We start from the raw sequence: 24,382 nt of genomic DNA, 5'->3' as shown, positions 1-24,382 counted from the left end.
GTTTGGAAGTCGGCGATTGTTCAAGTAAAACCTTTGTGACACTTTATCATGTCAGTCGCTACAGTATCAAAGAATATAGAAAAGATGCATTACCGCAAACAAAAGGTGATTAATCATCAGAACCAGGTGTAATTGAAAAAATAGCAGGACAAAGCGAGGTCAGAAATAAAAGGCAAAGAGTAGACAACAAAGTCTTTTTGCATTCGGATCATTCAATGCACAAAACGTGGATTTACACAATAATGGACTGTACGCTATGAGAATCTGTGGTCCCCGAACAGTTAAAGCAATGACAAGTTAAATTTCAAAGAATACACAGTTCGGTCAGGTGTATATTGATGATCACGGAGAAGTGATGCAAATTTTAGCAGGCAAAAAGAAAGGTGATGTATATATTCCGCGAATAACATTATACACCAAAGGAGATCGTGATATGCCATTCATTTTAAAATGTTAACAGTTTACCGTGAGAATAGCTTTTGCTATAACAATAAATCACAGGGACAAATATTACAAAAAGTCGGATTATTTATTAGAGAAACAGAAACAATATTCACTCACGGGCTGTTATACGTTTTTTTGACACGTGTCTCCAAAAAATATTGTTTTTAATGAAGCTTTAAAGTAAAAGTGCAAATAATGAAATTGAAACAATTCCAAAGAAAAAAAAAAGTTAAAATTGTATATCCAATTAACCAAACACAGGGGTTGGCGAGCGAAGCCCCCTAGTATAGATATAAAGACAATACTCATCCTCAACGCACGTTTTTCACGCTGCTTCCCTCAGGGAGGCGCTACAGGAGTGTGAAATCACGCACCACAAGACTTACGTATAGTTTTTTTCCCACAAGCAATCAGACTCCTCAACAATGCTAAAAGTTAAAGTCAATCCAAACCACAACTCATAGCCTCATAAATGGTACTGACTGCTGCGGTATGTCATCAGGCACTGAGCACCTTATTTTGTAATTGCTATTTGTTTTTATACTTCTTTTGTCTATCTGTCTTTGTATATGAAGGTGAGCAAGCAAAGTAAGAATTTCATTACATGGTTTTAACATGTGTTTTTACTGTGTATATGACAATAAACTTCTTGTGTCTAATTCAGGGAAAAGGTCTGACAGATGAAGCAGCGATGAACCTGCATCAGAGTTCAAAGCTTGGTAGTTCTGTCCACTTTATTCTTCTAAAAAAAAACCATTTAGAACATTAGAACACTCTAGACGAGAACAGGCCATTCACAAAAACATCAAGTCTCGTTTTGAAAGTCCCTAAAGGTTTACTGTCTACCATGCTACTTGGCAGCAAAGCAGAGCTGATACGAATTATAAGAAAAGTGGTGTATTGCACTCACAAGTTCACCCCGGATAATACGGAACCTCTGTAAATCAGGGCGTGAATAATCAGGGATCTACTGTAATTATTTCTAATAAATTCTACAAAGCTGAAATTTTCTCATACTGCTTCTTAAACACTCATCGTTTCTCTTTCAGGGATGATATGTTCTACCCAATGCTAGAAGGTCTACTCTCGAGGACCCTTCTTCCAAAGACTCGTAAAGGTCTCTTGTTAATTTCAACATGTCGGAACTCTCACAAATTTTCTTCAGTTATTGACGTGGCAATGATTTCTGAGAAAAAGATGGGCAGCCTTTTGTTCCCATTCCAAGGACTTGAGAAGTATCTCATGGGTGGGGTGAACAAGAGCCATTTCCATGCATTTCTTCCAAGCTTTGAGGACATAAAGAGTGCAGAGACATTCTTTATACCTTCAAAAAGGCACAACATTGATTATTACTCATCGGCTGTGAGAATGGATCATGCTCCAGTAATAAGTGAGCCAGAGGTAAGCGACAAACTTTGTGTCTACTGTCGGCGGTCTGCCTGGTATGTTCTTGTTTTAATTTTGGTTTGTTCCATTTTTAAATGATGGCTGCATACTGACAGATTACAAAAAGATAGGTGTGAAAGGCACTATATAATAGTGCTCTTGGCCCACAGCCACTCTGTTGGATTTGCATAAATACATCGGTACCGCAAGCGAACTATGGTACTTAGCGTGATGAGTGTAGTCAAAAAATCAACCGGAAAGTTCAAGCAAATTATAGAAAACAGCCAGATCTAAATTCGTTAAGTAATTCTCTTGTGAAAAGGGGACAGACATACAGACAGAATGTGCTTGGACCACGAAATTTTTAAAACCGTTTCTTAGCAAGCACCTATGGGCCAAGGGTAACCTACATTCCACATGTCAAGTCCCAAGTCCTCATGGTTCGGGAGATTTTGTGATGATTGAGTGGTGTTTGGCTTATATATATATATATATATATATATATATATATATATATATATATATATATATATATATACCAGTAATGGCACACAGTGAATATACTTGACTTGAGCATTCATAGTTTTCATTCTCTTTCTCTGTACGTTTACCATTCAGAGTTTGATGCGCTTGCTGTTTGCTGAGCAGCTTTTCGTTTCTCCACACTAGCGGCCCGCTTCTTCTCTTCTTTCATCGGCATCCTTTCGCGTTAAAACTGATTAAATCAGTGTTTGTGTTGCAATTACTTAGTACATTTTCCTTATTTTTTCACTTAAGCTGGCACTTAAGAGACAGATTGAAGACTTAAGAATGATTTAAGTCTTCAATCTGATGATGAGGTAAGGGAAGAGATGGCAAACGTGGTAAGGAAGGAGAACACCGACCATATGCATGCGCCACACGACTGCACTGCTGGCCACCGCCGAAAGTTGATTCTACAATAAAATTAAAAGGAGGAATAACCTTCAGAGGTCAATCATCACCCTGAAAGCGAATAGTAGATGTTACATAGTATATGTGTACCAAATTTCAGGTCAGTAGGTCAAACTGTTTGCGAGCTACAGGTGATTTAAAATCCAGGAGAGACAAACGGACAGCCATGGTAGCGTATTATATATAAAGATACAGTGGGTATAGAAAAGAACCCCCCCCCCCCCCTTCAAAATATTCCCATTTTTTTTTTGCTTTATAGCCTTAAACAAAAACACACACAAAAAATATTTCTTCCCAGCTTTACTTACTCAATGCAACCTCTAACATCCAAGTGAAAGATATCATAGCTACAGTTCAGAAAAGTGATAATAAATCAAAAACAAGACCTACTGAGATTAATAAAGGATCCCGATCAAATGTCAATGTCATTGTCATTTTGTTGGCTCCCCTTTTGCTTTAATGACAGCTTTGAGTCTGTTGATTCTTTATCAGCTTTGCACACCTAGATTGAGCCCACAGACAACTGAGTTGTTTCATTTAAAATTCATTGTGGTAATGTACAGAACCAAAATTACAAAAAAGTTGTCTTCGTCCAAATATCTATTGACCTAACTGTAAATAGGTGGATAAGTAAGTAAATGCTTAAATTAAAAAAATAAACACACACACACTTTGCTCTGAACACACACCAGAATGACTTTTAAACAAGTAAATTAAATAGAAAGAAAACGTCGGACTTGGCTGTCACAGTCACAGTGAGGCCTTATGCAGACGCATTGCAGTTGGTATTAAGAGCCCCTAGTTATGTACCTTGACACACGTCTGCTGAATAATTCATTGGTATGAAGTCTTCAGTGGTGGTGTGTCAGAGAGAGAGGATGTGCAGCATTGTTCATAATGGTACTTGGTTTGGTTTTAACTCTCTTCTTTACTTAGACCTCTAGAGGGTCTAAAATGTATTCTATAACTGATCTTGCCCTTTTAATTAGCTTTTTGATTCATTGGATCTCTCTTGAAGTGATGTTACCAGCCCAACACACGACAGCATAACAAATTGGACTGTCCATCAAAGAGTTATAGAAGATGTGATTGTTGTCACTTCTCAATTAAAGTAATGCAGTCTACTAAAGAAAAAACAGTGAGCTCTGCCCTTTCTTCTATAGTTCCTCTGTGTTCAGAAACCAGCCCAACCTGTTGTTAATGTGGACCCCCAAGTACTTGTAGGAGTGCACCACCTCTACATCCCCTCCCTGGCTAGTGACTGGACATTGAGTCTCTTTGGTGTGGTAAAAGTCAATAAGCAGTTCTTTGGCTTTGCTGATGTTAAGATGAAGACAAATCTTATAGTTCTCCCCCTGACTCCTCTCCTTTGTCTCATCCCCCTAATCAATGCCCCCGTAAGTGCAGAATCACCTGGCAATTTCTGCAGATGACCTGACCTGATGTTACATTTATCGTCTCAGGTACAGAGGGATGAGTAAAGCCGACAGGCCTGCTGTTTGTGGTGCTCCAGTGTTGTTCACATAGACCTCTAGTCTCACAAACTGTGGTCTGCCTAACAGATAGTCCATCATCCAGGACCCCACAGGCTCATCCACCTGCAGATCTCTGAAATGGGATGATTTACCAAATCACGAGAGAGGAATGAGCATTGTTTGAATGAAATCTGACCATTCTCCATCTTAGGCTCGTCTTGATTTTACTGCTGTTCACATCCATACCAATCCATAGAGTGACCTTCAGAAAACACATAAAGACTTTAATCAGGACACATGATGTTAACAGTTAACACAAGTAACCTTCACATGTGTGACACAGGGAAATTCCTAAGTTAATAATACCAGGAATTTACTGGGATTCTCCTGTTCACACGTACCACAACAACCTGGCAACTTTCCCAAGTCCTTAGCATTTATTACAGGTGGTGGGGATTCTGAGTAGTGCACAATTTTGTTTTCTTTCTCTTAAAGTTAAAAGCATGTTCACTCTATTGTGTATTTTAATTTTTATTTAGCAGCAGCTGTTCTACTCGGCTTTACCCTGAAGAGTGATGAAATGTGTGTTCCACATATAAAATCAATAAACAGTGGCTACATAGGTTATTTATTATAAAAATCTATTGCGTCAAAAACAGTGCATTATTTTAAAACCTGTATGGAATAGAGCTCCTTAAAATTAAACTACAACAAAACTGAAGTCAAGCAGATTGGCAATTTCAAAACGACCAAAGTCAAGCTAGTTGGCACTTGCAGATGTCACTTTTTAGAAAAGACCAAGTGTCTGCTGCAGAATGTGTGCCCTTTGAGCAAAACTGTGTCTGTAATAGGCCTGTCATTTCATCTCATATTTCAGATATTCTAATTGAATTGCCTAATATGTATATAAGGCATTACAGGGACAAAAGCACTGGCCATATTTTCCATTTCCTTTAAAGGTAAATGCTAATGTAATCTTTGTTTCAACAGGTTTGTTTTATTGGCAGAAGCAATGTTGGCAAATCCTCACTTATAAAAGCACTGTTTTCACTGGTTCCAGACATTGAAGTCCGAGTTTCAAAAACACCAGTAGGTTTCTGTTTTTTTTACTTTAAAATTTGTTATGTGTATAAAGGCAATGGAAATAATACAACACAATACATTCAGACTGTGGTCTTTTATATAGGAGAAATATTAATACATTAAAGTGTGAATATTTATTCTTCTTTGTAATTCATATGGTGGTTTGAGGCTGATGATTTCTTGAGCTTTTTTCAAAAGGTAAATTAAAAGTAAAGTTATCTATCTATCTATCTATCTATCTATCTATCTATCTATCTATCTATCTATCTATCTATCTATCTATCTATCTATCTATCTATCTATCTATCATATAGTGCCTTTCACATCTATCTATCTATCTATCTATCTATCTATCTATCTATCTATCTATCTATCTATCTATCTATCTATCTATCTATCTATCTATCTATCTATCTATCTATCTATCTATCTATCTATCTATCTATCTATCTATCATATAGTGCCTTTCACATCTATCTATCTATCTATCTATCTATCTATCTATCTATCTATCTATCTATCTATCTATCTATCTATCTATCTATCTATCTATCTATCTATCTATCTATCTATCTATCTATCTATCTATCTATCTATCTATCTATCTATCTATCGTGCTCTCCATAAAGTTGGGACAAAGACACGTTGTTTTTTTGTCTTGATTTCCCCCTCTGCTCCACAGTTTCAAATTACAAATCAAACAATTCAGACGCTCTGATCAAAGTGCACACCTCACACTTTCATTTAAGGGAATTTGCACACATTTTGGTCACACAACACTTTTTCTACACGGTCCCCAATCCCACAATTTCAAGGCACCCTAATATTTAGGACACAACAATGGCAGGTGTGTTAAAGGCGTCATATTTAGGAGTTTGTCGCGCATCCCTTGCATGCAATGACTGCTTGAAGTCTGCGATTTATCGACGTCACCTGGTATTGAGGATCCAGTTGGATTGAAATCAGGTGATAGGCTTGGCCATTCAAAACTTTTTCAGCTCTGACAAACACCTGTGTTGCCTTAGCAGTGTGTTTGGCTCATCTCGTTGTACTGTGAAGTGCCATCCATTGATTTTGGAGGCATTTACTGGAACTTGAACAGATCAAATATTTTTACACACCTCAGAATTCAGTGTGCCACTGCAGTCAATAGCTCCATCATCAATGAAGTGTGCCAGGACCTGTGGCAGCCGTACATTAGAACAATCTAGACGAGAACAGGCCATTCAGCCCAACAAAGCTCACCAGTCCTATCCACTTATTAATGCCCAACATGCCCAAGCCATTATGCCCCTGGCACCATGTTTAACAGGTGAGGTGGTCTGGTTTGGAACTTGGGCAGTTCTCTTTCATCTCCATAGTTTGCTCTTGCCATCACTGTGATGCAAGTGGTTCTTTATCTTGTCTGTCCGCAAGACCTTTTTCCCAGAATTCTGCAGGCTCTTCTTTTTATTCAAACTGTAATCTGGCCATCCTGCTTTTGTGGCTGTTTAGTGGTTTACATCTTGCAATGTGACCTCTGTATTTCTGTTCATGATGTCTTCTCTGGATAATCGTCACTCACACAAACACACACACACACATCTGCCTCCTGAAGATTGTTCTTGATCTGTTAGACTGGTGTTTGAGTCTTTTTCTTTAATGTAGTGAAGATTCTTCTCTCATCAGCAGTGGAGGACTTCCTTGGCCTAGCAGTTCCTTCACGATTAATGTTTTGGGTGATGTCACACCCATTGTATGCCCAGCCTACCTTGAAGGGGTGGGGGGGTTCTCACTTTGAATTGTCTTTTACAAGATTTCTTGCTTTTTTTTTTCCTTGCAAGGTGTTTTGGGAGCCATTTCAGCAGCACTACCGTTGTGCCTTTGTGACAACATATTTCATAAATAAATATTTAAAATCATATTTTATATATGCATGGTATAATGTCACAGTGGTTAGCCTTGTCACTTCACTGAATCCTATGCCCAATCATTTGACCATCTGGAGTTTGCACTTTCTCCTTGTGTCTGCATAGGGTTTTTCTCCAGGCACTCCAGTCTTCCCCCTACCCAGAGATGTATGTCCTTATCAGGATGTTCTTGGTAGTGTCCAAGGACCCCTGTCAGAAAGGAGCCTTTTCAAACTGAGGCCACCCCCCACTCATGGAAATGATCTAGTGTTCGTGTGCTGAAATCACCAAGGACCCAAATCATAAAAGCTCGTGGAAACGATCTAGTGTCTGTTAACCGAAGGTGATTTAATGCACTGTATTTGTGCATGTCAACATACAGAGTGGGAACTTCTGCGCAATGTGAGACAATTACATGTCCACGCTCTTTATTGTCAAAAGTAAATTAAACTCTCTATTAAGCTCAATTCATTAAGTCACCCAGGGGACTGCGGGAGTCTTTATCTGACTTTGCATCTACTTCTCCAAAGACATGTAGGTTTGGTTTATAGGTGAGCCTAAATCTGCCCAGTGTGGGTGTGTTTATTGACCTGTCTAGAGTTGCTTCTGTCAGGGTATTCTTTGACAGGTTTGGGAAAGTTATGCTAATTTTGCATATGTGTATAATAATAATAATTATTATTATTATAATTCATTACATTTATATAGTGCTTTTCTCAGTACTCAAAGCACTATCCACACAGGAAGGAGCCGGGAAGTGAACCCACAATCTTCCACAAAAGCAGCAGCACTACCACTGCGCCACCTGTGAGGATAAAATCTATATATATATACACGCACACGCACACACAGGTGCTGGTCATAAAATTAGAATATCATGACAAAGTTGATTTATTTCAGTAATTCCATTCAAAAAGTGAAACTTGTATCTTAGATTCATTCATTACACACAGACTGATGTATTTCAAATGTTTATTTCTTTTAATGTTGATGATTATAACTGACAACTAATGAAAGTCCCAAATTCAGTATCTCGGAAAATTAGAATATCAATTAAGACCAATGCAAAAATAGGATTTTTAGAAATGTTGGCCAACTGAAAGGTATGAACATGAAAAGTCTGAGCATGTACAGCACTCAATATTTAGTTGGGGCTCCTTTGGCCTGGACTACTGCAGCAATGCGGCGTGGCATGGAGTCGATCAGACTGTGGCACTGCTCAGGTGTTATGAGAGCCCATGTTGCTCTGATAGTGGCCTTCAGCTCTTCTGAATTGATGGGTCTGGCGTATTGCATCTTCCTCTTCACAATACCCCGTAGATTTTCTATGGGGTTAAGGTCAGGTGAGTTTGCTGGCCAATCAAGAACAGGGATTCCATGGTCTTTAAGCCAGGTACTGGTAGCTTTGGCACTGTGTGCAGGTGCCAGGTCCTGTTGGAAAATAAAAATCTGCATCTCCATAAAGTTCGTCAGCAGCAGGAAGCATGAAGTGCTGTAAAAGTTCCTGGTAGAGGGCTGCGTTGACCTTGGACCTCAGAAAACACAATGGACCAACACCAGCAGATGATATGGCACCCCAAACCATTACTGACTGTGGAAACTTTACACTGGACCTCACACAACGTGGATTCTGTGCCTCTCCTCTCTTCCTCCAGACTCTGGGACCTTGATTTCCAAAGGAAATGCAAAATTTACTTTCATCAGAGAACATAACTTTGGACCACTCAGCAGCAGTCCAGTCCTTTTTTGTCTTTAGCCCAGGCGAGACGCTTCTGACGCTGTCTCTTGTTGAAGAGTGGCTTGACACAAGGAATGCGACAGCTGAAACCCATGTCTTGCATACGTCTGTGTGTGGTGGTTCTTGAAGAACTGACTCCAGCTGCAGTCCACTCTTTGTGAATCTCCCCCACATTTTTGAATGGGTTTTGTTTCCCAATCCTCTCCAGGGTGCGGTTATCCCTTTTGCTTGCACACTTTTTTTCTACCACATCTTGTCCTTCCCTTCGCCTCTCTATTAATGTGCTTGGACACAGAGCTCTGTGAACAGCCAGCCTCTTTAGCAATGACCTTTTGTGTCTTGCCCTCCTTGTGCAAGGTGTCAATGGTCGTCTTTTGGACAACTGTCAAGTCAGCAGTCTTCCCCATGATTGTGTAGCCTACAGAACTCGACTGAGAGACCATTTAAAGGCTTATACGTTAATTAGCTGATTAGAGTGTGGCACCAGGTGTCTTCAATATTGAACCTTTTCACAATATTCAAATTTTCTGAGATACTGAATTTGGGACTTTCATTAGTTGTCAGTTATAATCATCAACATTAAAAGAAATAAACATTTGAAATACATCAGTCTGTGTGTAATGAATGAATCTAAGATACAAGTTTCACTTTTTGAATGGAATTACTGAAATAAATCAACTTTGTCATGATATTCTAATTTTATGACCAGCACCTGTGTGTATACACACACACACACACACAATGTGTTAAATAAGTATATGATCCCCTGCTTAATTTGTAAGTTTGCTCACTTACAAAGAAATGGAACAGTCTCTAATTTTAGGGTAGTTTAATTTTAATGGAGACAATGAACAGAAGATCAGCCGAAAATCCAGAAAAAACACATTACATAAAAGTTAATTTGTATATCATTGAGAGAAATAAGGATTTGATCCCCTACAACCCAAATAGAATATTCAGAAATGGAAGAAATATAAACTGACCATCAATCGCCCTCGGTCTGGATCTGCATGCAAGATCTTGCCTCATGGCAAGACGGGCCTGTACATGTGCCTTCTTGAGCAGGGGGACCATACGGTTGCTGCCACATTTCAATCCATGATGGTGTAGTGTGTTACCAATGGTGTTCTTGGTGACTCTGGTGGTCCTATCTGCCTTTAAAAGGCTCCTCCTGTGTAGTTCTGGGCTGATCCCTCACTTTTCTCATGATCATCCTCACCCCATGAGGCAAGATCTTGCATAGAGCTCCAGACGGAGGGCAACTGATGGTCATTTTATATTTCTTCCATTTCCGAATAATCGCACCAACAGTTGTCACCTTCTCACCAATCTTCTTGCTGATGGTCTTGTAGCCCATTCCAGCCTTGTCCCTGACATCCTTTGACAGCTCTTTGGTGGTGGAGATGTTGGAATGGAAGAAATTGATTCTGTGAACCAGTGTGCTTTATACACATCGCAAATTGAGATCAGGAGTATCTGTGATTGATTGATTGATTGTGGCTCACAGCCAAACTGTGGGAGCCAGAATTCTGCCTGGGTTGTAGAGGATCAAATACATATTTCCCTCAGTGACATGCAAATCAATTCTGAACTTTTATGTAATGTGTTTTTTCTGGATTTTTTGGTTGATATTCTGTCTCTCTCCATTAAAATGAAACTACCATAAAAATTAGAGACTGTGCATTTCTTTGTAAGTGAGCAAACTTACAAATTCACCAGGGGATCAAATACATATTTCCCCCACTGTATATTATTAGGGCTGGTATTTATTTATCTGTCAACTTGTAATTAAACGTTTATACTTCACACAGTTCATTATCTTGCTTGTGATCTTTTTTTGCCCCCTAAACACAGGGACATACAAAAAAAATGAATTTCTTTATGGTGAAAAAAGCTTTTACGCTTGTGGATATGCCTGGCTATGGTTTTAAAGCACCGAAGGATTTTGAAGACATGGTGGAGCCCTATCTGAAAACCAGGAAGAAGTAAGTTATTTGATTTTTACCTTTCATGGAACAGTTTATGAAATGAGCACCCAATCTTCCCATTAGCTCTAAATAACTTTTGTGTGAGGATAAAAAGGAGCGAGTTTTCGTCATTTTTAACAAGTACCATATATACTCGTGTTTAAGTTCTCCCATGTATAAGTCTGGACTTGATTTTACCATATAGTTTCCATTATTTTATAATGTCGATCATATAAGTTGAACGCGGAAAACTCACGTTCTTGGTCCAAGAGATTACGATATGCTAATGCCCACCTGAGAGATTAACCACTGAGCACACAGCCTTTTATCTCTATGTATTGTGCCTACGTGACCACACGGTAATACCCGAACTATTCCGAAGCGATGTTTGCACTGCTTTGTGTTTTTTGTATCTCACAACCTCATACACCTTTATCGTAAGAGCATCCCGTATCTACAATGGAGCATTCAAATCAGAAGAAAATATGAAGCTGGTTTTAAATGAAAAGTCATTGAAGTGGCAAAGAAATTGGTAACTGTGCTGCTGCAACAAAATTCGATGAGTCTGAGAAACTGATGTGAGATTGGAGGAAGCAAGAAGACGTAAAAAAAAAAAAAAAGAAAATGAAATGTCGGATTTCTGAACAGGCGTCTGTCAGGGTCAAGTCAGGGTCTGATTTTATGATTGATTTTTTGTGTTTCAAGACCCAACTTATATGCGAGTATATACAGTAAATAATGTGCTGAATAAATTCAGAATGAATGTTGTGTGGTATACTGGTGGTAATAATAAAAAAAAAAAGACTACACTACCAAATTTTTAAAACGGTACTACACCAGCATTTTGGAAAATTTAGTACTGTTACGTGAAAATGTGACAGAATTTCATTTATGGTGTTGAAAAGTAATAACTGTATTTAAGCAAGGCATGGCCATCACGGAGTAGGTGTCTCGATTCTCTACATGCTGCTCTGTGTCTGTGTGACTAGAAGGAAATCGCGCTAGCCAAACGTTTCCATCCTTTTAACTCGATGTTTCACATCACCTTACATGCCGTGTTACTATATCTACTGTACTTCTGTTAACACAGGGAATCTACTTTTATTTCCACTGATAGACAGAGCTGTATTTTTCCCCAGGGGGTAATTAAGGTAATCACAAAACGGTAGCTAAGCGATACATTTTTTTAGCCTGTATTTACTTTTATCAGACTTTTCAGTTGTTCAAAAGATTACGTACGCCAATTTAATTTTTTCTTAAAGTAGCCTGACAGATTCCAGAAATTGATATAATGACTTTTGGAAGCCTTAAGTGATGAGTTGTCATAACTGAGTTAATTGGGAGTGCACCTATCACTGTATTTAAGGGCATACATTCAATTAAATAGAGAGAGGAGGTTGGGAGCTTGCGCTGACAGCCCATTGCCGCACCCACCACACGACGAATCACTTGGATTGGAACCTGAGTGCAGCGGGTGACACCTCAGCACCACCCTGGGACAGTGTGAGGTTTTATTTATGGTGGCTGGAGTGCCAATCCTGCTACCAAACCCCAAGTTTTCCCTGCAAACTTTTTGCAGGGCTGGATGCAGATTAACGTCATACCCAGGATGAAGCAAGTGCAGGTTAAGAGATCAACAGAGTAGAGTCACTTCTGGTCGTTACGGGATTCTAACCGGCAACTTTCCGATGGCCGGAAAAAGCCACCACTCCGCCCAAATTCAATTAGAGCCCAAGGGAAGATCCAAAAAAAATGGTGCACATCCACTAACGCTTTGCGATGTCATAAATGTTTGTATTGACAATTTTTAATACCATCAAATACCGGAGAGATCAAGAGATGCTTGTGGATTACGAATAATTAGCTGCTCTACCCATGTACTGTGGATAGCGTCCACTCTGGGTGGTGGGGAAATGGTGTGGATGGGCATTTTAGCTTGGCATGCAGGAAATAGTTTTGTTGTCTCACAAATTGCTGCAATTTGACACATGTATCAATATAAGGTAATGTTATCACGGTGATTCAAAAGAGATTTGTTCCAGGTTCATGTGAAATTGCTACAAATCACAATGCCATATTGATGCAAATCCCTAAAATTAGATCAGTCTCATAAAATGGATTTGAATAAGTGTCTGCCAACAGGAAACTTGAAGTAACTAATTACTTTTACTCACTCAAACAGCATCCTCAGTTGTTCTCTTTCTACCATTTCTTAAGCAAAAGTGACTGGGCATGTGTTTTAGAAGAAAATCGTACTTCGAGGCTTGACTATAGCGCAAATGTTGCCTTCTCGTATCATGCATGCAGGCAGCATAGCACAAAAAGCACATGACGCCATCGCCGAGTGTTGATTGGTATTATGAGTTTACATTGTGTGGTGTGCATGCAGAAGGACAGTGACACAGGCTTTTTATGCAGATGTGAAGGCATTTCTTTGACATACTACTGTGAACCCTTTGCAAAAAAAATCTTGGTGTGATTTTTTTTGATAATGTCCTCAAATTTGATAAACAAATGAACTCCATTGTAAACGTAAAGTCCAGCCTTTTCTTTCTGCAGATGATTTTTAATAACTAATTCATGCTGTTGTTTCTTCTCGGCTTGACTATTGCAACTCATTTTACACTGGAGTTAATCGGTCATCCCTTGCGTGTCTTCAGCTCATCCAGAATTCTCCATCTGGGCTTCTAAGAGGCACACAAAAACAGAATACATCACCCCCATTTTAGCTTCTCTTCACTGGCTTCCTGTTCACTATAGGATTGAGTTTAAAGTTGTACTGTTTGTTTTTAAGTCTTTGAATGGTTTAGCCCCCTCTTATCTTACTGACCTGTTACACCCATACTCTCTCTCGCAATCGCCAAGTCCTCTGATCAGAAGTTGCTTACTGTGCCAACGTTTAGGACTTAAGCTCAAAGGGCCTTTGCCGTAGGTGCCCCTAAGCTTAGGAAAAATCTACCCTTTTATATTAGGTCAGCGCCAACTTTGGGTATTTTTAAAGCCAGTCTGAAAACTGATCTCCTTGATCAGTAGCTTTTGGAATATGTTTGAGAGTACTGTTTTTTTTTATTTATATATTTTAGTGCATTTATTTACTGTATCTATACTTTCTAGTTTGCTCATGGTAACTGTACAGAACTTTAGTCAACTTCTTGTGTGGCCGTCACCTCACAGCACAACAGCTTCAAGCACAGTTTAATACTATACAATTTATTTTTATATAGTCCAAAATCTGTGCCGCAATGGGCTTTGACAGCCCCCCAGCCTTGACTCTCTAAGAAGACAAGGAAAAACTCCCGATAAAACACCTTGTAGGGAAAAAATGGAAGAAATCTTGGGAAAGGCAGTTCAAAGAGAGACCCCTTTCCAGGTAGGTCGGGCGTGCAGTGGATGTCAAAAAAGGGGGGGGGAGTCAATACAATACACAGAACAGAACACAAGTAATCCTCAATACAGTATAATAGTGCAATAGAAATATTACAAGTACAGAGCAGAATTCAACAGCAGATGATATCACATCATAGGATTTGGATTTGTTCAGATTCCTGGAGACCTCCGTCATGAAGCTGCCTCCTCCTATTGCCCATTCCCCACAGCTGAGTCAGCGCTCGGCCAACCAATCCGATAACAGGACCCGTCTAACCAATGACTCATGTGATCCTCCATCAGAGATGACTTTACCTTAGGCAGGTGGGCAGAGGCACCAAGTACTACATTTGTGTACCAAGTAGAGAAACAGAATAGGTGAGGAGGGTTAGTAACAAATTCTAATGATCATATTACTTATGTTTAGTGCTAATGACTTACAACAGAGATGCAGTCTGTACAGTTAATCAGCAGCTCTAGTCAGGGTGTGCTAAACTGAAGTTATGAGTCTTCAGCTGGGATTTGATGGCTGAGACTGAAGGGGCATCTCTTATAGTAGCAGGCAGACCATTCCACAGTTTAGGGACCCTGTAACTAAAATCGCGACCTCCCCATGTTATTTTATTAATCCTTGGAACCATAAGCAGACTGGCATCTTGAGATCTTAATGTACGCTCAGGTTTGTAAGTCATGATAAGTTCAGATAAGTAAGACAGACCTCGGGCATTTAAGGTTTTATATGTTAAAAGGAGGATTTTGAATTCTGTCCTAAACTTAACCGGGAGCCAGTGTAAGGATTTAAAGACTGGGGTTATGTTTTCTTATTTTCTTGATCTTGTAATAATTCTTGCAGCCGCATTTTGGATTAACTGGAAACTGTATAAAGAACAGTGCAGGTCAAAAAAGCAGGTGTCAGTTTGTACTGAGAAGAGGAGACTTTTTGCTGCAGGTTTGACAAGGCGAGTGGCAGGAAGAATACCAGCTGTGGACTACTGGAGACTGGAATAAAGTCATAGGGACCGATGAAGCCAAATTTGAAATCTTCGTTTCATCACGCAGGGGTGTTTATATGCCGTTGGGTTGGTGACAGGATGGTTCCTCAGTGTGTGACACCAGCTGTCAAACTTGGAGAAGAAAGTGTGATGGTCTTGGGTTCGTTTGCTGGAAACAGAGCTGGTGACTTGCACAGAGTGACTGACATTCTGAATCAAAAGGGTTACTCCGGTTTGGCTGTTACGTCATGCAAACGTGTAGGCTACTTTGATGAATCAAAAATTTGAGCAACATTTTGTACACTTAATGATTCCTTGACTTATTTTTGTTTGCCATTGTTTATTTGTTCTATACCTTGATTTCATAAAACATTAACATTAAACGTTAAACTTTGTCTGTTTCCATGAAAAATGAAGCGTTTTTAAAACTTTTGACTGGTAGTGTACATCTTCAAAAGTACAATTTTTTTTTTTAATAAAAGGTAAATTTCAATCCAGGAAGAACAGTAGTAAACATTTTTTAAGAGCGTTATCCTTTATTTTTTTATTTATTAATAATTTCCTTTGACTGTATATGAAGTGATCCTTGTGAAGTGAAGTTTTAGTTGCTTAGTTAAATGCTTTAAGATATTTTAAAAAATGCATCCTCACTGCTGCTCTGATTTTTGTAAAGAATTTTGTGATGTTATTTACCCTAAAAGGCACTAACAGAAATTTCTTCTCAAAGTTTAAGACGAACATTTTTGCTGATCGACGGCTCAGTGGGAGTCCAGAAAGCTGACCGAATAGCACTGGACATGTGTGAAGAGTTTGGGATCCCTTATGTGGTAAGTAGCATTAAGTAGACCAAGTTGCCGTCAGTTTATATAAAAATAATGTGTAAGTTTTACCTATTTGTTAGTAGTGGTTTGTCTCATTTTATTTTTCCCTACATACCGTATTGCCCAAGTTAGGAGCTCTTAAACTTTTTAATCTGAGCTAGCCAAATATGACAATCGGTAGCATAATGGGACCTAAGAAGAGGATTATTACTACCAGGGCCTGAAATCCTCTGATTTGTCAGAATTATGGTACAGACTTGCTCAGTGTTCTCGTCGATAGTGGATGTAGACTTCCGTCCTGCTCTATGATATTGTTGATCTATTCGTAAGCACTCCACCATGTTGAAACACTTGGGTGGACAAAAAGTAAAAGCTGTGATGTGGATGAGTAAAGCAGCAAACCTTGATGTCTGGAGAAGCATGGAAGAGACCTTCATCCAGCAGGGAACTGATAGAGCCTGAAATGAGATATATACACTCACCGGCCACTTTATTACTGGGTTGGACCCCCTTTTGCCTTCAGAACTGCCATAATTCTTCATGGCATTGATTCAACAAGGTGTTGGAAACATTCGTCAGAAATTTTGGTGCATATTGACATGAGAGCATCATGCAGTTTCTGGAAATGTGTTGGCTGCACATCCATGATGTGAATCTCTCATTCTACCACATCCCAAAGGTGTTCTATTGGATTGAGAGCTGATGACTGTGGAGGCCATTTGAGTCCAGTGAAAGCAGTTTGAGATGATTTGAGCTGACATGGCGCATTATCCTTCTGGAAGGAGCCATCAGGAGATGAGTACACTGCAGTCATAAAGGGATGGACATGGTCAGTAACAATACTCAGGCAGGCTGTGTCATTTAAAAGATGCTCAGTTGGTACTAAGGAGACCAAAGTGTGACAAGAAAATATCCCCAGCACCATCACCAACCCCAGAACCGCTGATACAAGGCAGGATGGATCCATGCTTTCATGTTGTTGACATCAAATTCTGACCATACCCTACGAATGTCGCAGCAGAAATCAAGACTCATTAGACCAGGCAATGCTTTTCCAATCACCTATTGTCCAATTTTGGTGAGCCCATGTGAATTGTTGCCTCAGTTGCCTGTTCTTAGCTGACAGGAGTGGCACCCTGGGTGGTCTCCTGCTGGTGTAGTCCATCAACTTTACGGTTTGACATGTTGTGTGTTCAGAGATCCTCTTCTGCATACCTCTGTTGTAACGAGTGCTTATTTGAGTTACTGTTGATTTCTATCAGGTTGAACCACTCTGACCTCTGGCATCAACAAGGCATTTTCGCCCAGAGAACTGCCACTCGCTGGGTCTTTTCACTTTTTCAGACCATTCTCTGTAAACTGTAGAGGTGGTTTCTGCAAGAAAATTCCAGTAGAGCAGCAGTTCTGGCACCAGTAACCATGCCACATTCAATATCACTTCAGTCACTTTGTTCCCCATTCAGATGTTGGGTTTCAGCCGTTAACAATGTCGACATGCAGAAATGTATTGAGTTGGCTGCCATGTGACTACCGGCTTAGATATTTGAATTATTTGATGGTGTATGTGGAACAGAGTGACTTTCATAGTTCCAAAACTAGTTGAGGTGCCAGCTGGGACGCACCGTTTAATTGTGCATCAACTAAATATAAACAATAGACATACGCACGGTGCCGCTACAACATAAACCAGGCGCTTAGGCAGCGTTTCTTTCCTTTTCTAAGTCTACTGGTAGTTCTGTCCTGCTGAGAGTTTGGGTCACTATGTGTGACACCTTCTTCTGGGGGGCATGCTGTTTTATATGCTGCAGTCCAGAAGACATGAGACTTATGGGAGTGATGGGGGTGTGGTCTGTCAGTCTTCTGGGCCATCCACTCTGAACTAAACGGGGCAGAGACGAGACAATTAGTGATAATGCCCCTGATCGCCTGGAGGTTGGTACTTCATATCTGATCAGAGCCAGCAAGGTGATCCTCAGATGCACACGTGACAATATATATATGTGTGTGTGTGTGTGTTTGCATGGCCTGTAGGAGGACGTCAGCTATGTTATACACAGACTTGCTTTCTGCATAACTCATCCCCTGTAGCCCTGGAATCAGCCTAGTTGCTCTTCTCTGGAACTTTTCTAGCTCTGCTTTGTCGTTTTTATAGCCTGGAGACCAAAACTGCACACACAACTCCAAATGAGGCCTCACCAGTGTGTTATAAAGCGTGAGTAGACCCTCCTGTGACTTGTAGTCCACATGTCAAGGTGCTATATAACCTGACATTCTGTGAGCCTTCTTAATGGCTTCTGCACACTGTCTGACAATTCATAGCACTGAGTCCACTGTGACTCCTAAATCCTTCTCATAAGGTGGACTTTCGATTTTTCAGACCCCCTATTGTGTATTCAAACCCTCACATTTTCACTTCCTACATGCAGTACTTTACATTTACTGACATAAAATTTCATCTGCCACAAATTTGCCCAAGCCTGTATGCTGCCCAAGTCCCTCTGTGATTATTCAACAGGTTCTGGATTATCTGCCAATCCATCCAGCTTGGTATCCTCTGCAAACGTAACCAGTTTGTTATTTACTGTATGTTTCTATCCAAATCATTTACATATATTAAAAATGGCAGTGGCCCTAACACTGCCCCCTGCTGGTTACCACTCTTAATATCATCCAGTTCTTATGAGGTTCCTCTCACCATCACCCTCTGCTTCCTGTGTCTGAACCAATTCTGCACCCATGTAAAAACATTACCCTGAACTGCCAGTTCTTTTAGTTTGATGCCCCCCTTACATGTGGCACCTTATCAAATGCTTTCTGAAAGTCAAGATAAATAATATCATGTGCTCCACTCTGGTTGTATCCTTTTTAGAATTCCAGCATGTTAGTAAAACATGACCTCCCTTGCCTGAACTCATGCTGACTGTTCAGTAAAACTCCTGTAGTTGCCATGTGTTGCTCAATCTTATCCTTAATAATTCCTTCTCTTAATTTTCCTGTGATGCACGTTAAACTTACTGGCCAATTGGGCTGTTGGTCACCTTACAGACCAAAGCCTCTCTTGTTACTTACTTAGTTGCTTGGATCTGCCCGCTCACCCATTTCATATAACGGATAACATTTTCCAGTCTTTTGGAATTTCCCCAGTGTACAGTGACATCCTACAAATATACGTCAAGGGTTTATATCTGTACTTCTCAAGAATTTGAGGATAAATGTGATCTTGTCCTGCTGGTTTGGAAGTTTCTACACACACATGTGATTATGCATTTAGTCAATAATGATAGTTGTCGCATGATTTATAAAGTTCATCAAACTGGAGTAGATGCAGAGAGATGAAGAAGGCTCCAATTTGCCTCAGATGTCATTATACTACAATTACGTTAAAAAAGAATTAAAGAAGAACTTTAACAGGGAATTCCCTGCTTGTTGATAAATACCCTGTGGGTGTGTTTTTTATATTTTTACAGTTTTCTGTAGTTTTTCTTACTTTTTTTTTTTATAGATTGTTGTCACAAAAATTGACAAGGCTAAGCAAGGGGAATTGTTACGCCACATACTGGAAATGCAGAACATAATCGAAGATCACACTACTGGGTGCTTCCCTCAGCCTTTCCTAGTCAGGTAATGTAGTGTTGTAATAAACCTTCACCAAAAATGTAGATAGTATAAAAAGTTATAACGTCTTTACAGTAAATTGTCTTGTATTTTTAAAGTTTTTGGAGCAATCTGTCTGTCAAATGATTTTGTTTGTTAACATGTAAATATTTTTCCTGCTGTGTCATCCTCTGGTTGTAAACACTTGTCTGTAGATATCAATAGCTTAAATAATAGCAGTCTATACAGGTCATTCCTTTTCTTGTATGCTTGTCATGGTTCCCCCACTTTTTAATTACGTACTACTAATTTAATTTTGAAAGGAGTGCGCGTTGGGAGCAGAGAATGTCAGAGAGAGAGAGAGAAAAGCAAACAATCAAAAATCAATAGGTGCTGTTTGGGCTTTTAAGTATGTGAAGCACCGTGCAGGAAGCATATCGCTTGACAAAGCAGCCGCAAGTAAGCCCAGCAAGGAAGGGAGCAATGTGAAGGTAGTCTTTCAGTGTTTTTTGAGGATAGTCCGTATCCTCTAGGGGTGTGAACAGCCTCCCTGCTCACAATATATTTGAGGAGTTTTATTTAATACGTAATACGTGCTCTGATTGGGTAGCTTCTCAGCCATCTGCCAATAGCGTCCCTTGTATGAAATCAACTGGGAAAACCAACTGAGGAAGCATGTACCAGAAATTAAAAGACCCATTGTCCACTGAAACCCATGAACCAGCGAAAAATCTGCGATATATATTTAAATATGCTTACGTATAAAATCCGCAATAGAGTGAAACCGCGAAAGTCGAAGTGCAATATAGCGAGGGATTACTGTACACCATTCTAATTATCACTTTTGTGTTACATTACGTGCCTTTAAATATGTAATGGCTCTTCCTTTGCGTCCATCCGTTTTGCTTAACTGTCTTGCAGGGGATAAAAGCTTCTCCCAGTAGTGTCATGTCATGGAGAAATGGTGAATGTGGGACACCATTCCATCACAGGCCCCACTTCTCTTACACTTTGCTTCATTCGGTTATTTTCCACATCTTCTTAGTCCAGTAGAAAGTTATTGTGAGGTGGAAATGTCATTCGGCAGGATACAATAAATCATAGGACATCCTTACGTACCCCACTCATTGGGCGAAGTTCAGACTTCTTGTCGTTTGTCCACAGCACAAGATTTTTGCTTGTCACCCATACACTGGTAACAGTGGCACGATAAATATAGCAGTGTGGTATGAAGTGTCTGTGGCAATGCGCCATTTTAAATAAATAATTGAATAAAGGCGCTCTGGCTTTAGAGGAGCCACAGGTGTGCCCTGCCGTGGTGGAGTGGCCCTGGGGAGTAATTGGGGGCAATCAGGTAATCGTGCATTCAAATGCAGACACACATGGTTCAGTGGATTGCTTCATTAGCACTCTGGGGTCTGCCATTGTCATACCTGCCTCCCTTTCTGTATACAAAAGGAGTCCGGGTAGGAAACAGCGAGAAGTGAGAGGACGGTGTCAGGAGGGCCTGAATCAGTGTGATGAAGGATAAGGCAGGGCAGTTGGTAGCAATCAACACTCCAGAGGTAAATCATGTCCCGCTGATTACTATGGAAGGGTGAGGTACAGTAGAGGTATCCTTCCTAGGGATCGCAAAAACACTAGGAGAGTCTGTTGGAAGATGGAAAGAGAGTCCAGCAAACGCCCTGGGGGAAGCAGTCAGGACGGGAGCCGGAAATAGGAAGCGTAGCTGCAGACGTCAGCACCGTTTGCAAGATCTGTTGGGTGAGCTGGGGAGACAGGGAGTGAAAGACGCGCTGGGCTCAGGAAGAACAAAAGCAAAGAGCAGTAGAACTGGTTCCATTTTTATCAGGAGTATTTTAATAGGATTTTAACTTAAGGACTTTTATTGATTTTTGTGATATTTATTTATTCATTTAATAAAAAGCACTGCACTTTGGACACTTTGTTCCTTTGTCTATGTCTTCACACCTGCTTCTTGCTTGACCGTGTGTGTCTGTCTTCTTTTGCTTGACCCATCCTCCGACATGTTACAGATGGTTCGGAGTTCAAGTGCTGCAAAAGGATGTCGAGTCAACCTGGTACATCACAGGCAGACATTAAACATCCAACACTCAACATCAGACTGTAGCTATAAGGTCCGCCCATGGTCAGTAGAAGTGACTGTGGAGTAGCTTCATAATCCGAGGATAAAATCTGCTTCTGACCCAGTGACTGTGTAGGACTACTGAGGCTTTTAGTATTATTATTTTCTTCTTTTCTGAGGCACTCTGTGTGTGTTATATATTTGTCCTGAACAGAATATTCTAAGCCCTCTGAAGTGCCCAGTAACCCTGGACTGAACAGGTGCCTTAGAGTATTACAGCCTTACATTCTCAAAAATGGCGAGGCTCCATTTCTGAGTGTTAATGACGCACATATGTTGTGAGTCTGCCTACTATGGGTGTGTGGGGATGTGAGAAATGAAAAATTCATAAAGCTGTAGTAAACCTTCACCAAAAATGTAGATAGTATAAAAAGTTATAACGTCTTTACAGTAAATTGTCTTGTATTTTTAAAGTTTTTGGAGCAATCTGTCTGTCAAATGATTTTGTCTGTTAAAATGTAAATATTTTTCCTGCTGTGTCATCCTCTGGTTGTAAACACTTGTCTGTAGATATCAATAGCTTAAATAATAGCAGTCTATACAGGTCATTCCTTTTCTTGTATGCTTGTCATGGTTCCCCCACTTTTTAATTACGTACTACTAATTTAATTTTGAAAGGAGTGCGCGTTGGGAGCAGAGAATGTCAGAGAGAGAGAGAGAAAAGCAAACAATCAAAAATCAATAGGTGCTGTTTGGGCTTTTAAGTATGTGAAGCACCGTGCAGGAAGCATATCGCTTGACAAAGCAGCCGCAAGTAAGCCCAGCAAGGAAGGGAGCAATGTGAAGGTAGTCTTTCAGTGTTTTTTGAGGATAGTCCGTATCCTCTAGGGGTGTGAACAGCCTCCCTGCTCACAATATATTTGAGGAGTTTTATTTAATACGTAATACGTGCTCTGATTGGGTAGCTTCTCAGCCATCTGCCAATAGCGTCCCTTGTATGAAATCAACTGGGAAAACCAACTGAGGAAGCATGTACCAGAAATTAAAAGACCCATTGTCCACTGAAACCCATGAACCAGCGAAAAATCTGCGATATATATTTAAATATGCTTACGTATAAAATCCGCAATAGAGTGAAGCCGCGAAAGTCGAAGTGCAATATAGCGAGGGATTACTGTACACTATTCTAATTATCACTTTTGTGTTACATTATGTGCCTTTAAATATGTAATGGCTCTTCCTTTGCGTCCATCCGTTTTGCTTAACTGTCTTGCAGGGGATAAAAGCTTCTCCCAGTAGTGTCATGTCATGGAGAAATGGTGAATGTGGGACACCATTCCATCACAGGCCCCACTTCTCTTACACTTTGCTTCATTCGGTTATTTTCCACATCTTCTTAGTCCAGTAGAAAGTTATTGTGAGGTGGAAATGTCATTCGGCAGGATACAATAAATCATAGGACATCCTTACGTACCCCACTCATTGGGCGAAGTTCAGACTTCTTGTCGTTTGTCCACAGCACAAGATTTTTGCTTGTCACCCATACACTGGTAACAGTGGCACGATAATTCAAAAAAAAAAACTAAATGGAACTGAGGTAAGTGTCAAAGTTGAAACCCTACATCATTGACACAGCACAGCTAGCCACAGTTACCCCTTTGTTAAAATCTGCACTGTGAACAAAGAGTATGATTGGCTTCAGTATTCCCAGGAGTAGCCCCTCTTCCATCGGGGTCTTAAAATCCATTTGTTTTGCTTGTATTCCACAGCTCTGTGCAGTTTTCTGGGATACACCTGTTAAGATGCTTCATTGCCCATGTGACTGGGAATCTGCCACTTAGATTGACGTGACTCGACCCTTGGAAGACCAGAAGTGAGACTGGAAATTAGCTTAGAGAATATATTAAAGTGAATAATATTAATTTAAGTATTGTTTTTTTTTTCACAATTTAAATAATAAAGCTGTATATTTTTGAAATAATGTTCGCCATTTGGTTGTTGTCTCTGTGAAGTTTGCCTGTTCGGCTTAAATGTGTGTGGGAACGATTGGAGCGATGTTACGCAGTCTTTTTGGTGTCATGACCCGTGCTTTCCTAATCCAAGTGTCTTCACAACACACCAATGATAGGGTGGGTGGTGTCCCCCTTGGTGAACGGAGTGTGATCGTCAGAGCTTTGTACTTGCCTCAGTGACTCGAGTTGAATTTCCCATTGGGATTAATAAAGTATCTCTATCTATCTATCTATCTATCTATCTATTAAATCGATAAACGGCGAGCTCATGCACAAAATAGGTTTTTGTGTGAGTGGTAGAATTGTGCAGTGGCTCCAGGGTGTTAATGAATAATCAGCTTGCCCAACACCAACGTGCAAATGTGTGTGGCACCCAGTTGTCTCCTTAGCACTCTGATAGGCTTCCATGGGCCTGTCATCTTGATTGTTCTACTGCTCTGTTAGAGTAACAATTGGGCTCTTGGTCACCTCCCAGACCAAAGCCTCTCTTGTTCATTGTGGTCTTTAGGGGCGGCCACCTCTAAGCCCCGAACCCAACTGCACAGACAAGTCTCAGGTACACAATCAATTTGGAGTGTTTTAATTTAACAAAGTGC

The 24,382-nt window shown here is 40.1% G+C and overlaps 1 protein-coding gene across 4 annotated transcripts in view; it reads left to right on the top strand.

Moving 5' to 3' along the window:
• The window catches only part of gtpbp8 (GTP binding protein 8 (putative)), a 74,732-nt gene extending 50,977 nt beyond the window's left edge, over positions 1-23,755 (top strand). For 2 of the 4 annotated variants that reach the window (XM_051926367.1, XM_028799220.2), the window contains 6 exons: positions 1,494-1,845; positions 5,229-5,327; positions 10,803-10,933; positions 16,001-16,100; positions 19,597-19,715; positions 23,544-23,755. In XM_051926367.1, the coding sequence (XP_051782327.1) occupies positions 1,501-1,845; positions 5,229-5,327; positions 10,803-10,933; positions 16,001-16,100; positions 19,597-19,715; positions 23,544-23,625 (876 nt within the window). In that variant the 5' untranslated portion in view covers positions 1,494-1,500 and the 3' untranslated portion in view covers positions 23,626-23,755. The remainder of the gene's footprint in view (positions 1-1,493; positions 1,846-5,228; positions 5,328-10,802; positions 10,934-16,000; positions 16,101-19,596; positions 19,716-23,543) is intronic. The other 2 variants (XM_051926366.1, XM_051926368.1) reach the window with 2 other exon arrangements.
• The last annotated feature ends 627 nt before the right edge of the window (positions 23,756-24,382 follow it).

Source organism: Erpetoichthys calabaricus, chromosome 4, assembly GCF_900747795.2.
Source record: "Erpetoichthys calabaricus chromosome 4, fErpCal1.3, whole genome shotgun sequence".
NCBI classification, from domain to species: Eukaryota; Metazoa; Chordata; class Cladistia; order Polypteriformes; family Polypteridae; genus Erpetoichthys; species Erpetoichthys calabaricus.
The sequence above is the reverse complement of the archived record's forward strand: the minus strand, read 5'-3'. Positions and strand labels throughout refer to the sequence as shown.